General features: G+C 41.0%; 1 protein-coding gene across 2 annotated transcripts in view; it reads left to right on the top strand.

Moving 5' to 3' along the window:
* Positions 1-16,691, top strand: part of fam184ab (family with sequence similarity 184 member Ab) — a 113,438-nt gene that overhangs the window by 60,338 nt on the left and 36,409 nt on the right. For both annotated transcript variants that reach the window (XM_088324846.1, XM_088324845.1), the window contains exon 14: positions 3,280-3,492. In XM_088324846.1, coding sequence (XP_088180972.1) covers positions 3,280-3,492 — 213 coding nt within the window. The remainder of the gene's footprint in view (positions 1-3,279; positions 3,493-16,691) is intronic.

The raw sequence follows: 16,691 nt of genomic DNA, 5'->3' as shown, positions 1-16,691 counted from the left end.
TTCTTCGAATGAATGCAAATTTTACTGCATCTCTATAGCGCTTTCCAAGTTACTGAAGACCTCCCAAAGCGCTTTACAATGTATTTCACACTTAGCCGTTCACACACCAATAGGGAGTCAGCCATGCAAAGAACCTAGCTGATTATTGGGGGTTCAGTGTCTCGCCCAATGACACTTCAACAGTTTACCTTGAGAAGCTGGGAATCGAACCTGCAACCTCTTGGTTTCAAGATGAAAATTCTATCTTCTGAGCTACTATACTGTATTTTGAGTCCTCGTAGATCCTAATCCTGTCATGTACCAGATTAGGAAATGGGGAGTCATGCATGTTAGGCAGAATTTTGCCGTGAAATGATAGGAAGCAAGAGGCCGACAAGATCGATACCAATTACCCGAGTTGATATTGGACAGATGGGGTTGATACCGGACAGGAAAGAACAGACCGGATAGATAATGAAACAGGATATCGAAAATAAACAGGACAAACTAGACGGGAACTAAAACTGGAGAGAATAATAAACAGGACAAATATGGACAGGAACAATACCGGACAGGGAATACCAACAGGAAACAGGACCGTGTCAAAACCCACGTCTTGTGGGGCAGAGGTTTGTTGACGGACTGACAACTGTGAATTGACAGGACTGGGTTTAAGTAGGGACCGGGAGCCAATCAGTGCCCGCAGCGGTTGGCACAAGTGATTCCAATCGGCAATCATGACAAATCCTTCGTTTAGCACTCGTTTTTTATTGCACTACACAATACAGTGAAGTTTAATGTTCAAATATTACACAGTGTCCCTTTATACAAACGAGGTTCTGGACGATTGTTCGTAAGTTGAATTTGTTCGTAAGTTGCTTCAGTGCTATATTTTGTATGTTTAAGGTTTATATAAGTAACCTGTATTGTTTTGTACTAAAACATAAACATTTGATAAAATAATATGCTCTATAAAGATAAATAAAGTTGAGTTTAACTTACTTTTGGAATATGAGCGTCAATAGTTAGGCAACTTCCTCCTCCGTGGTAAAAAGTGGCAGAAAAAAAGCAATCCAACCATTTTCTCAACCCCATTAATCTTTCTTATTCCACTTTCATTTCAAAAGAATTGGCTCGCCTCTTCTTTACACTTTACACCAACCGTTTTGAATGGATAAATGAGATATTAAAGAATAAAAATGTCAAAGTTCTTAGCGCACTGTACATACAGTATAGAATGTTTCCACACGAACTAGGAAGAGGAAGCCAGATTTCTTCTTCGGAGTGGATGCTGGGTGAGCTCTTACAGCGCCACATGCCAGTAGAGGCGGGAAGAAGCACTACAATAATGTCCTGTACTCGGAAAAAGGTACACAATACAAAATTTAACTTACGGCAATGTCCGAATATTTATATATATTATATAATTATTTTATATATTTTTCGACATCCCGAAAAAAATGTTTGTATCTACTGTTTTTCGTAAGTCGAATGGTCGTAAGTAGGGGAGCGTCTGTATTGTCAGTGTACTGCCCATGTGTTACGCACTTTGTTGAAATCTAAATTATGAAATATGAATTGGGTATACACAGCCACACAAATTGTTATGCATGTTTCGAATTTTCTGTGTAGCTTACTTCTGTGTAGCTATTGCTAGCCCTCAAGTTGATTTTCCTCTTCGTTACGAGACATTCTCGAATTTTGGGGCAAGAGCAACTGAGTGTGTGTGCGTTTGTGTGGTGACACAATTCCGATGTTTTATTCTTAGTCACTTTACAAGTACTGATGAATTAGCAATGTGCGGCCCCTTTTGCTTTAAGACGATAGCTGAAAATATGTGATGGGTATAACCAATGTTCCCTGTAATTTTCCAGGGGTCTGAGCGTTCACACAAAGTCGGTGAGCAACGCTTGAAACAACAGTGAGCAACAGCAATCCCAAGTGTGGCAACTAAATCATTATTAAACATGTCCAAAACTTGACATCAAGTTAAATTTTGCTGAGTTTTCGGCAATGCAAATTTTTTTTTCACTTTTGAATGAATTGACTCATGTATTATTGCAAAGGTTGTTTCTTTTTTTTCCTGGTATCTTTTGTCGCATAATACTAACATTTTTGGGGGCTTAATTAGTCGGTTGCACCATACACAACTGTATTTAATCACATTTTTTAGTGGAAGTACAATGTTGGCAACAAAATTGACTTGGTATAATTGGAAATTATTTGAATGCAACACAAACTTTTTCTTCTTTTTCCCTGTTTTTTTCCTTTTTTTTTAATCCCTTTTAAAAAAAATCTCATTGTGTTTATTTTTTCCTAGCTGTTACTTTTTTCTTTTGGTTCTCTATTTACTTTTTTTCCTTTGTTTTTTTCTTTTTTTTTCTGACTTTTTTCTGAATGTCTCCTTCTTTTTTCTCTTCCTTTTTTTTCTTTTTTTCTCAGCTTTTCACTACGTTTCCAATTTTGGTATTTTTTTCCTTTTTGTTCTATTCCCCCTTCCTTTAAGTCATTTTGTGCATATTTTTACATAATATTTATTCATATAGGGCAGCACGCGGCGCAGTGGTTAGCGCTTGTGCGGCACAGTTCATGTCATGGGAACCTGTCGTGGGTTCAAATCCAGCTCCAGACTTCCTGTGCGGAGTTTGTATGTTCTCCCCGTGCCTGCGTGGGTTTCCTCCGGGCACTCCGGTTTCCTCCCACCTTCCAAAAACATGCATTTCAGGTGAATTGGCCGGTCCAAATTGTCCCTAGGTGTGAATGAGCGAATGAGTTGTCTGTCCCTGTGTGCCCTGCGATTGGCTGGCAACTAGTTCAGGGTGTCCCCTGCCCACTGCCCGGAGATGGCTGGGATGGGCTCCAGGCCCCCCGCGACCCTAATGAGGATAAGCGGTGTAGCTGATGAGATGAGATGAGATTTATTCATATAGGGATGAAAGAAGCAAAAACAGCGGGAAGAGCCGTTTAGGACCCGAAAGAGCCGGTTCCTTTTAGTGAGCTGAGCCGAAGAAGCCGGTTCTCGAAAAACTCTAAAAACTCACACACGCAGCTTAAAGGGAACATTGCGCTGGATAGATTTTCTTGTGCGCTGAGAATGTGCAGACAGTGCCCAATCACAGTTTAGAGGGAACACTGGGTACAACCCATTTTTGGGAATTTTATTTTTACCATTTCTGAATCAAAGATTTGTTTGACATCTCCGCCTGATTGATCGTCATCAAGCATTCCAGGTTTAAAAACAAACCAACCAACTGTCAATGCAATCCAAGTAATCCAAAAAAATGAAACTATGATTTTTAGATCTCCCTGCTGAAGCAAAGTTTGGAAATGCAGCTGTCCCAATCGCAGTCGTCGCTGCAGCAGCTCCAGCAGCAGTTCAGCCAGGAACGGGAACACCTCCGAACGCAACTGGACGAGCTGCAGACCGAGCATCAGCGGAGGCACCAACGACTTCACGATGCTCAGTGCTGCGCCCTGCAGGACGTCGAACACGCCCGACAGCGAGATATTAAGGTACGACAATCAGTGTTTTCGTTTGCCCGCGTCACTACGTCCTGGACGCATCATTTTTGCTGGGGACGCATAGTCTCAAATCAACGTGCGTCCCTGGGACGCAACGTTTTTGACACAAAATTGTCATTATTACCCGATTACTTTTTTTTTTTTTATCAAAGATTTACCGCACTCCAAACTTTTCGTCAGGCAGATCCGCCATTGTTGTTTTGATCTCGCGCCGATCTCGGCAAACGAGATCTCGTTGCTTCGAGATGACGTCATTGTTTTGGCGGTTGTCGAGTGAAAGAGAAGTATGCCTCCGAAAAAACAGTTGGTATTAGGTGCAAATCAACAAAATATTGGTAATTTCTTCAGTGTCGGGTAATAAGTCGAAACATAACACAGAAAGTGGTAACAACGGCAATAATTCCGGCACGAAAAAACGGCGGAGATATTCTTCAGAAGACCGCGAAGGCAAGGAAAACACGTGTGTTGAAGCGAATGATTCGACGAAAGGAAATAAACAAAAGAATACTAGCAAGAAAATGACTTTTCTGCCAAAATGGACTAAATTATATTCCTGGTTACGCTATGAGAAGGATGATAATGGATTGGACCTTGAGAAGGCATACAACTATGGCGGGACAGCAAACCACGAAGAATATATGAACTGAAAAATCTGAAGTAATAACTGCTTTGTATAACCAATTAACTGTGATGATTAAAACTGCATGAATATATAAATATTTCAGCAATCTTATTTTGTATAGTGTAGAATATTGTGAACTGAAAAATCTGAAGTGATAACTGCTTTGTATTACCAATTAACTGTGATAATTAAAACTGAATGGAAATATAGATTAATATAAGTATTTCAGCAATAATATTTTGTATAATGTACAATATTGATGTGAACTGAAAAATCTTGAAGTGATAACTGATTAGTATTACCAATAAACAGTGATGATTAAAGCTCAGAGAGAGATTCAGATATACTTTATTGTCATTCTTGTACACGTGTATACAGAACAAAATGTCGATACATCTGACCCGCACAGTTTTCATGAATGTACAGATATAAATAAATGTTATACTGAGTTAGAGTATTGAAGTACTGATAATATGCTAAATAATTTATAGCTATGTATAGTATTATACAGTAGTGCAAAGAGTGCAAGAGGAGCAGCTAACCAGATGTGCAAAATGGGCAGTCAGGTAAATAAGTCATTATACAATAACAAAAACTGAATGAATATATAGATTTATATTATGTATTTGTCGCATATTTACGATTTCAACCACGATAACACAAAATTTTGGGGACCCATAGATCTCTGTTGGGACCCATAGATTTTTGAGCATGCGAGTCCCTGGGACCCATCACTTTTTACAGGTAAAATGAACACTGGACAATATAGAGTAGAGGTAAAATCGGGTCTTAAAAATTATCCAGCCCCACCCAACCCAGGTCCGCAGGTATTAAATCCCGACCCATTAACTTCATATGCAGGACTGAAGGAAAACCCAAAATTTCACATTTTATTGGTGAGGACTCGGGAGGAGGAGAGGTAATCTATGATAACAAATTAAAGCCTGTCTTTCGTTTTGCGGGTGCACCCAAAAGCAGGGAAGTACGTACAGGTGGCAGTGGTGCTCAAAATAAGAATGGTATTTAATAACGAAACCACGAACGAAAATTCAAACAAAATCAAACCTGACATTATCCAAACCAGAAACAAAACTCAAACCGGAACTGAAGATGCACATGCGTGGAACAAAGTAACAAACAAATGTCCAAACAAAAAACCCGAATACAAAAGAACCGACCTATCCCAGCGTACTGTCCGAGCATTCAATATAAAGGCCAAGGATAATTAAGGACAGGTGTGTGGAAATTGGGCTTAGGTGTGTCTTGCTCCCTGGTTGGCGCCCTCTGGAGGAAGGTTGCATGCCCAACACTGTCTTTTGCTATGAAATCTAAGTCAAACAAGACTCTGTAAACATTTACATTTTTTATATTTCTGTGTCTGCAGGGGATACAATAGCCGACAATTTCTCATCATTGACTGATTTTTTTTTAAGAGTTTACAGGAAAATATTAAAGCTACCGTCATTTTGCTTGTGAGAAAAAGTGTGTTCTTAAGAATATAGGGTGGCACTATGAGAGAGAGACAAGCAGTGGGACAAAAAAGAACAGTCATGGGTGATGATAATAACAAAAAAAAAGGCAGTGAGAGAGAAGCCCGGCCCAACCCGAACGTAATGAATGACATTTTAGGCCTGACCCAACCCAAATTTCGAGCTTAACACCTTAATGTTATGACGGCCCTTCGTCTTGTTAAACTTTGATAAAAAAGTCGTCTCTTTACCATGTCACCAGTCACTGATGGCACATTTCATCGGACAGTTTAAACTTATGGGATTCAATATATGATGATTTTAAAATGTCCTCATCACAGAAACTTCTCCATCGGTCTGAAACAAGATACCCCAAAACTATAAAACCGGTATAACTCCACCCAAAAGTGGTGTAATTTTCCACTCACTAAACGATTATTCAGGGACATGGTCTGGTAGCATTTACGATGGTCTAGTGAATCCAACCGTGTGAAATATTCACTCCTAACCACACAATAATGCCGACAGATTAAAATATAAAAATCCGCCTAAAAGCATTCCTGCATCTTTTGACGATCCTTGTTGTAATCAGTTTGTTCCTCTCCATAATTCCCCTTAAGAAATAAACAGAATCGTCAGATTTTTTTTCCATTCTGGCCTTTAGCCTCTGATCTTTTGATCGACACCACTCTCGGTGACCAATTCAAATGTTGATTAGCACATTGATTAGTCAATGAAATTCCAAACATAATTTTATGAAATCTTACGGCGTGTTTTCAAATCAGAACCGAAAATAAACGTGCTTGAATGCAACCGGGATTCATTTTTACATGTGATTATCATGCACAAGTTTGCACAATCATGGATTAACTTCTGGAAGGAGAAGTCAAACATTTACAACTCTTTCACAATGTCTAAAGATTGACTGAAGTAAAATACACGGTACCAGATGTTTTAGGGCTGTAAACTGGTTGACCTTGAAGGGCAACTTTTGAAAAAGCTTTTGACATACCTTTAGAAAAATGTGTAAAACAATGTTTAGTTTTTCTTATTGTGATCAAATTTGACCTGGGACAAGGTACGGCTTCATGCCATTGTCCCTGTCATGAAACGGAACGAGAAGCAGGAAGTTGGAACTCATTTGCGTAGACGATCTGTCACTTTAATTGAGAAAGAAAAGTTGTCCAACACACAAACGGACCAAAAACAAAACAAAGCAGACTCAAGTGCAGGCAAAACTACAGACTAGGCATTTAACGGGATGAAACAGAACTTGCAGGAATCTCTCAGAATGTTACACCGAAGTGCAACAAAGTCCAACAAGCACAACAAGAATAAAAAGGTATCAAACAGGCATGAACAGGTTTTCAACAAGGGTAAACAGTGATCTGGCAAAGGGCAGTTCCAAAAGGCGTGTTTAAGTACCCATAGGAGTAATCAGGAAAATGCAGGTCAGCCGGTGTCAAGGGGCGGGGCCAGCTGGGCACCATGACAACCGTGCAGGACATGACAGTCCCAATGGCTTTCCAGCTAAGATGACCATCCTACACTCTTTTGCAGGCTTGTGATTGCAAAAAAAAAATATTCAGGCTCGAATGCAAAAAATATCTATTTCTGTGTGTTACAACTTAGATTACCGTATTTTCACAACTATAAGGCGCACCGGGTTATAAGGCGTACCCCCAAAAAAGCTTTTTGTCATATATTTTCCATACATAAGGCGCACCGGACTATAAGGCGCTACAGTGGTAAAGTCAACAAAACAATCAGATAGTTCAGTCAAACTTATTAACCCCTTAATATTCCGACGGTTTGCAAAGAGGCAAATACGATTCTCAGACACCATGTCCGTACGATGTCACCAATCACTCGAATGTGTCATTCCACGTATCATTAGGAAGGTTAAACTCTTGGGATTCAAGAAGTGGCAACCATTTCTTAGTTCCTATTTTCTTTTTCGCTGGCAACTGTGTGGACAGCAAACCAAGAATTTCATTGTGCATGGAAACATGGTTCTTAACTGTGCATATGATAATAAACACTTTGAATTGAATTAAATTTAAAAATGGACTCATCACAGTCTGAAACAAGAAACTGAGAAATTATAAAGCCGGTGTAGCTCACCAAAGTCGTCTTGCAGCCATCACATTCAATAATAATACGCAACCATTGTCCTCTTAAATCTGTGCGTGTAGTAAATTCAACTGTGTAAAATATGTACACACTCCAAAACACGCAAAAATGCCGACAAATAAAAGAAAAAAATCAACCGAGAAGCATCTGCATCGATGGACGTTGCTTGTTGCTGTCTGTTTAGCCCTATTAATTCCTGATTACAAATAACAAACTAGTAAAAATGTTTTCTCCAGTCCGTAGAGTAACCTAACTTACCTAAGCGAGCCTGTAAATGCTAAAACTTTAGCCAAAAGTGACCGATTCAAATGATGATTGACACATTGGTTAGGAAATGAAATGCCGGGATATATATCCCAGCATACACCGCGGACTTGCCTTAGTTGCGAGACCTTGCGACTCATTATTTAACCTTATATAAGGTGCACTGTATTATAAGGCGCATGGTCAGCTTTTGAAAAAAAGGAAGCATTTTAGGTGCGCCTTATAGTCGTGAAAATACGGTACTCAATGTAAGTAGCACTTGCAGGGATTATTTCAATTATGGGTCAAGTCTTACTTTTCAAAAGAGACCCAAACTGTCCATATTCTGCAAACGGTTCATGAACAGCATACAATTTACTTTGGGTACATCTTGGATTGTGATTTCAGGCACATTTTACACACCAGCTCAGTAGCCTAGATGGTAAGGCGCCGCTTTGAGACTGGGAGGTCGGTGGTTCGCGCCCCGGCCGAGTCATTCCTAAGACTTAAAAAGTGGTCGGCGGCGCCCTCTGTTGGCTGCGGCTGCATCGGCTCGCTACAACGGGTCAGGTGCAATCGACATTTCGTTCTGTGTACATTGTTACACAGAATGACAATACAAGGAAATTAATATATTATTATTATATTATTATATCTTGGATTGAGATTTCAGGCACATTTTACACAGGTATGTGATTTTTCCGACTACAGTCGGAATTCCGACTTTTTCACTTGCGTAGCAAACAAATCAGACTGTCTCACTCTTTCCTTTATTGCTCTGGCGCACCCTGGTGGCCGTTAGAAAAATTGCATAAATTGGCCACATCGTTGCACAAGCTGCAGGGTCTGAACTGCATTTGAACTGACGTTGCAGTATTTACAAAAAAAATCAGGTATGTGGGCAAATTATTTTGTTATTTAAATCTTCTAAAGGGGCAGCACGGCGGCGCAGTGGTTAGCGCTTGTGCGGCACAGTTCTTGTCATGGGAACCTCCTACGTGGGTTCAAATCCAGCTCCAGACTTCCTGTGCGGAGTTTGTATGTTCTCCCCGTGCTTGCGTGGGTTTCCTCCGGGCACTCCGGTTTCCTCCCACATTCCAAAGACATGCATTTCAGGTGAATTGGCCGGTCCAAATTGTCCCTAGGTGTGAATGAGCGAGTGAGTTGTCTGTCCCGGTGTGCCCTGCGATTGGCTGGCAACCAGTTCAGGGTGTCCCCTGCCCACTGCCCCAAGATGGCTGGGATGGGCTCCAGCCCCCCCGCGACCCTAATGAGGATAAGCGGTACGGCTAATGAGATGAGATGAAATCTTCTAAAGATGTTAAATTATTAATTCAAGCATGGTTTTGGACAAGTAAATTGCTTAAAACCCAGGAGCTGTGGGGGGGGGGCACCGCCCCCCCCCCCCCCCCCCCCCCCACTGGGCTCTGCCCTGGGCCCCCAAACCCCCGGCTAGGTTTCAGACTTTTTCTCCTCACCTCAATCACATCCCTGTTTACAGGAACCTTAAAGGGGTTAAGATCTGCGATTGAGTTGTCGAAAAAAACACCCCCGCCCAGAGTTCCAGAATACAAAATGGCACATTCGAATCATCTTTCATCAACTGCTGTAATCATGTAAAAGCTTACGGTCGGGAACAGGCGTCATTCCTTTTATTCATCTTCTCTACGGGTGGAAAATTGGCAGTGAGTCACACACGCATTTATAGTCATTATTCTATGCAAACGTCATTACGGGTTCGGAAAATAAACACCTTCTTTCTTATTTCCTCCCACACTCCAAATCTCATTTCCACAAACACAGACTTTAAATTGCCCGCTTCGCGTCATAATCATTAAGTGGAATTGCATTACAAAGTCAATGGAGAAAAAAAAAACAATTGTGTTGCCGGGCAAGATAGGAAGCGATAGGACACGTTATTGCTGGGGATTGATAGTTGAGTGCTGCGTTAAGCTCCGAAAATAAGGATTTGAACACCCTGCTATTTTGCTATTTCTCCCACTAAGAAATCATGGAGGTGTCGTAGGTGCTGTCCACTGTGAGAGAGATAAACTAAAAACTAAAATCCTGAAATCACAATGCATGATTTTTTAACGATTTATTTGTGTGATATAGCTGGGTAAAGTATTTGAACACCTGAGAAAAATGAATGTTATTGTTTGGTGCAGTAGCCTTTGTTTGCTATTACAGAGGTCGAACGCTTCCTGTAATCTTTCACCAGGTTTGCACAAATTGCAGAAGGCATCTTGGCCCACTCCTCCACACAGATCTTCTCTAGATCAGTCAGGTTTCTGGGCTGTCGCTGAAAAACACAGAGTTTGAGCTCCCTCTAAAGTTTTTCGATTGGGTTCAGGTCTAGAGACTGGCTGGGCTATCTAAAACCTTGATATGCTTCTTACGGAGGCACTCCTTGGTTTTCCTGGCTGTGTGCTTCGGGTCGTTGTCGTGTTGGAAGACCCAGCCACGACACATCTTCAATGCTCTGACTGAGGGAAGGTGGTTGTTCCCCAAAATCCCACAATACATGGCCCCAGTTATCCTCTCTTTAATGCAGAGCACTCGTCCTCTCCCATGTGCAGAAACACACCCCCAAAGCATGATGCTACCACCCCCATGCTTCAGAGTAGGTAGATTGTACTCTTAATTCTTATCGCAGTAGCTCAGAAGGTAGAGCGCTCGTCTTGGGATCAAGGGATCCCAGTTCGAATCCCGACTTGTCCATGTTACATGTCGAAGTGTCCTTGGGTAAGACACTGAACCCCTAATACCCCCAATAAGCAGGTTAGCGTCTTACATGGCTGCAATACAAGGCCACTATTGGGAAATGTGAAGCACACTGTAAAGCGCTTTGGGAAGTCATTGACTTGAAAAGCGCTATATAAATGCAGATCATTTCAGATCATTTCATTTCATTTCATTTTCTTCTTCCTCCAAACACGCTTAGTGGAATTATGACCCAAAAGTTCTATTTTGGTCTCATCTGACCACAAAACCTTCTCCCTAGACTCCTCTGTATTATCCAAATGGCCATATACAAATTCAAGACAGGCCTTGACATGTGCTGATTTAAGCAGGGGAACCTTTCGTGCCATGCTTGATTTCAAACCATGACGTCTTAGTGGATTACCTACAGTAACCTTGGAAACGGTGGTCCTAGCTCTTTTCAGGTTATTGACCAACTCTAGTCGTGTAGTTCCGGGCTGATTCCTCACCTTTCTTAGAATCATTGGGACCCCACGAGGTGATATCTTGCATGGGGCTCCACTCCGATTGAGATTGACCGTCATGTTAAGCTTCTTCCTTTTTCTAACAATTGCTCCAACAGTGGACCTTTTTTCACCCTGCTGCTTGGCAATTGCCCTTTCCAGTAATTTTGTCTCTGGTGTCTTTGGACAGCTCTTTGGACATCGCCATGTTACAAGTTAAAGTCTTACCGATTGGATGGGGTGGACGGGTGTCTTTTTCCAGCTAACAGGTTTAAAAACTAGCTCAAAGTAGCACCTATTTATTAAACAATGCTGATGCTGATATTTTATTGGAAAGAATATATAAAAAGGCTAATACGTACAGGTGAATACTAGGATACAATAAACCCTTACAGATTCAGTAATTCTACTTGCTAAGAATGTCTGATATAATGCCTGTGAAGATGCAAATCAATATATTATAATAATGATAATGCATTTTGAAGACAGCATTTGTGGTCTTTGTCACCCTGAGATGTGACTTCATCGGAGAAACACCTGCACCCTAGCAAAATAGTCCCCATATTGTTTTATGTGCTAGTTTTGGTAGTTTTTGTGGAAAATGCTTAGGAGGTGTGTCACAGGTGCATGCAGTAATGGTAGAACAAAGGACAAACAACCAAAAAGGGACTAACTGGGAAAAACAAGCACTGAGAGTCAACAGCGGGCTAACCGGCAGCTGCAACTTCTGCCGAAAAACACAGATTTGGCAGACCAAAAACATGCAGTGAGAAGCCAGGGTGACTGAGAACTAACAAAAAAAGTGGCAATGGCTACGGTGATAAACCAAAGCCGGCCAGGTATAAACAAACCAAGGAACATGGCGAAACCATGGCGAAGACCACGGTTGGGTAGGGTTACTTTAACTGGATTACTTTCAATTACGTTTGGATTACTCCGATACCAAATATGCCAATAAAAGACCAAAAAAACTAAATATGAATAAAATTATGACTCACAACACGCGGTAAGCTTTCTCTCCTGGCTTTGATCTCTTTGATCTCCGGCGAAACTAACATAAAATGCGACAGAAACAAAATGAAAATAATTCCAAACAGCTTGCCAACAACATTTTTGCCGTTCCATGTATTCCGTTACTCCCCAAGCCTGCACAAAATTTAGTCATTGTATTCATATTTAGTTTCTTTTGTCTTTTATTAGCATATTTGGTATTGGAGTAATCCAAAAGTAATTGAAAGTAATCCAGTTAAAGTAACCCTACCCAACCCTGGCGAAGACCGATCAAAAAACACACAGTGAGCAGCCAGGCTAACCAGGGAACCAACAACAAAAATCAGCTACAGCTACGGCTAGGAATAAACCAAGAGGCATGACAAAACCGGCGCTAACGCCAGGCTTTCTGGCCAAACAACACACGCTGGGCAGCTAGAATAGAATAGAATAGAATATGCCTTTATTGTCATTGTTACAACATGGGATATGCTGTGACAACGAAATTGGACGACTCCAGTTCCACATAACGAGCGCCAACCAGGAGCAGACATAACAGAAAAGCCCTCGGCAGACCCGACGCTAACCAGGAGCTAGCCGTACAAAAACGCGGCAAAAAACCCAAATGCACAGCCACGATCGCCGACTTTTAAGTATAAATAAGCAGTATGCAATCGCTGTTCACTGTAATCGTTGTCTATTTCGGGGCTGGCCTCATATGTTGTGTTGATGGTTGCTTCAATGACTTCACAGCTCTACAGCAAACAAGCAGATGGGACAACTTCAGGACTACATTTCTCGAGACCCCCGCACGTGGAATATTTTGCATCCTATTTGCACAATTGTGGGGAGAAACATTGCACGTTCTTGGCTTTACTGGAAGAAAAAAATTCTGTGTGGGAATCAATGCTCTCCCTAATTTTCCACGGGTCTGAGCGTTCACACAAAGTCGGTGAGCAACGCTTGAAACAACAGTGAGCAACAGCAATCCCAAGTGTGAAATGAAATGAAATGATCTGCATTTATATAGCGTTTTTCAAGTCCATGAAGACTTCCCAAACACTTTACAATGTGCTCCACATTTCCCAATAGCGGCCTTGTATTGCAGCCATGTAAGACGCTAACCTGCTTATTGGGGGTATTAGGGGTTCAGTGTCTTACCCAAGGACACTTCGACATGTAACACGGACGAGCCGGGATTCGAACTGGGATCCCTTGATCCCAAGACGAGCGCTCTACCTCCTGAGCTACTGCCGCCCCCAACTGGCAACTAAGTCATTAGAAGTACGATACACAACTGTATTTAATCACATTTTTTAGTGGAAGTACAATGTTGGCAACAAGATTGTCTTGGTATAATTGGAAATTATTTGAATGCAACACAAACTTTTTCTTCTTTTTCCCTGTTTTTTTTCTATTTTTTTTTAAGTCCTTTAAAAAAAATCCGTGTTTATTTTTTCCTAGCTGTTACTTTTTTCTTTTTGTTCTCTATTTACTTTTTTTTCTTTGTTTCTTTCTTTTCTTTTTTTCTGGCTTCTGAATTTTTCCTTATTTATTCTCTTTTGTTTCTTTTTTTCTCAGCTTTTCACTACTTTTTCATTTTGGTATTTTTTCTTTTTTGTTCTATTCCCCCTTCCTTTAAGTCATTTTGTGCATAATTTTACATAATATTTGGTCGTGTAGGGATGAAAGAAGCAAAAACAACCTGAAGAGTTGTTTAGGACCCAAAAGAGCCGGTTCTTTTTCGTGAGCCGAGCCGAAGAAGCCGGTTCTCGAAAAACTCTATTAACTTTACTCGACTTCGTTCTACTTCGACTTTGACTTCAAAATACCGCATTTAGAACACAGCGTCAGGGGAACCCGAGTATTTTTACCTTCATGCACTGTAACTTCGACTTAATTCGCTTCTTAATTAGCAATTTCGAGTTCTGATTTTTGTGAGCCGGCTAGATTTTCTTGTTCGCGGTAAAGCTCTTGGTAGTGCGCAATTGCGGACACACGCAGCTTAGAGGGAACATTGGTGGGTATACCTTTTGAAATAATACAACTGACTGCGTTTGCGAAGCATTCACAGTGCTCCCGGAAAAGAAGGAAAAAAACACTCCATTAGGCGAGGTGAGGAGGAGCCATCACATTGTTTTCATCCTCCATCTCACTCATCTCAGACGGGGATCATTTGGCCTGATGAAAGGAGCCGGCTGGAGGTTCTTCAAATTTTCTCTCGCGTTTGTGTTTTAAGACGTCCTGAATCAAAGTGTTTGGCTGGCAGCCAGAGTATAGGAGGGAATATAATGCAGGCCTCCAGTGAAGCTGATCATAATGCGGGCGAACTGCTGAGTAAGAAGGTTCCACCCTGGAGATCCGGAGGTTTTAAATCACTTCTCATTCCACAGACGCGTTTATGAGCTGGCTCCAGGATGAGGGACCTTTGCCTTGAGTTATTTTTTGATTGTTTTTTTCTACTTCTTAGTGTTGCATGAAATCAAGAAATCCAGGCTAACTGAATAAGCCAGCGTTATTTGGCTTAATCGGTTGCACGTTCGTCGAGTCAGGATTAAAAAGTGCAGCTATGACAAGTCCAATGTAACCGCGGTGTACCTGTCCCACCAAAGAGCCACATTCACGCTGGACTGGATGATGAGGTTTTTATCACAGTTGCTGCAAATTAAATGAGTCACAACATTAGCTTCTCTCCTGGCTTTGATCTCTTTGATCTCGTTGGCAGCTCTCTCTGTAAACTGCCCAAAGCATATCAAAGAGCTTTCTTTTCATTTTACATAAAATACATTCAGAATATCACAATACATTTTTACATCCAAGAGATCGTATAGTGTTTTTTTTTAACGTTTACAATGAATTCAACATATTTTTCTTTAGTCTGAATTCTAACCAACATCATCCTTTTTATATATATGAGAAAATAGAAATAAGAACATTAATGAGTATAAAAACGGGTACAATTTATCTGCAAATGAAATGAGTCACAACATTAGCTTCTCTGCTGGCTTTGATCTCTTTGATCTCTACAAGGGGAATTAACATTTTAGTACAACAGAAACAAAACGAAAATAAATCCAAACAGCTTGACAATATCTATCGCATTACTGTGCATGTTGAGCGATTTGTCAGCTGTGGTTATAATGTTTAAAATTAACTTTTTGTGGAGCACCAAAAGATGTTGTTTGGGCATTTGGGTTGGCCATGGGCCAAAAATCTTTGTGGGTGTTTTTTGCTACTTTTCCCTTTTTCTAATTTCTTTGTTTTTGTATGTGTCTTGCTGTCGGTCACCCATCTCGAGGGATCTGACCAGGGTAGATAGATAGTATACACAAAGAATAATATCTAAGAATATTTTGTTATTTTCTATACACAACATTAATTCGCCCCCAGATTCTGTTCAAATTTAGAATTGCTCGTATCTTGAGCAAATTTTCCCGTCACAAAATAACAAACAGTAATTTTTTTTAACGGCCTCACAAAAGCATCCAAGTTAACCCTTAATAGCTATGAAACACTTCTTCCTGATCAGCCCATTCAAATAGTTATAAAACAGTAATAATGTAGATAAGATGATAATGAAATCATTTTAAAGCCCCGGGTCTGCTGGAAACCCCTCAAAAGTCTTGTGACCTGGATTTTTACCTGAATGTGGGGCAAAATATTTGCTTAAAAGAAATCTCATAGCTTGAATTTTCGTATCTCAAGTAGCTCATATATAGAGGTATCAATGTATGTAATTTAGATCATTTATTTTACACAGCAATCACATTTAGTTACATTTATAAGTTACATCAGGCACTTTGAGGACAGCTATAATGCTGAATTTGTCAAGACCAGAACGGAGACAGGACCCACTTGCGTTACATTATGTTTTAGTATATTTAATACATTCGTTTTTTTAGGAATAATTGCATGTTTTAAACACAATACTGATTCCTATTTTGTTCCCAAAAACTTGCAAATGTCAGGACCAGAACGGAGACAAGACCCACTTGCGTTACGTTTCTCTCAGTTTTATTGGAAGAAAGGAAAGAGTTGCACCCAGGACCCGGTGATCGCTGGGCGCGGGAAGCAGGCCGCTCTGAACGCGAAAGTGGGACGCCGTGGCGAGCGATGTTGGGAACGGAAAAAAACGGGACTGTAGCCAGGACAGGAGATCAAAAACGTGGTCGGAAACGAGTTGTAAGAGGAGAGTAGACGTGGTCAGGATCAAAAACGGGTCAAAGCCGGGGAACAGACAGGAGCGAAAAACAGGTGGGTGTCAGGGTCGCAAAAAGGCTTGCCTAGTGTAAACTGAGGTTTGCAGACGGACTGACAACAGGTGACAGAAAAGAGTGGGTTCAAATAGGGACAGGGAGCCAATCAGAGTTAGAGGTAAGATCGGGCCCAAAAAAAGCACCCGAGCCCGACGCAGGCCCGGGGGGTATTAAACCCGACCCGGACCGAGCCCGACTAATTAACTGGATTTGCTGGCCCGGCCCGAGGGGGCCCGAAATTACATATTTTATTTATAAGGAGGGGTGATTT

This window comes from Urocampus carinirostris, chromosome 20, assembly GCF_059441175.1.
Source record: "Urocampus carinirostris isolate Australia breed hairy pipefish chromosome 20, RoL_Ucar_1.0, whole genome shotgun sequence".
Lineage (NCBI taxonomy): Eukaryota > Metazoa > Chordata > Actinopteri > Syngnathiformes > Syngnathidae > Urocampus > Urocampus carinirostris.
Note: the sequence above shows the minus strand (reverse complement) of the source record. Positions and strands in the feature narration are given on the sequence as shown.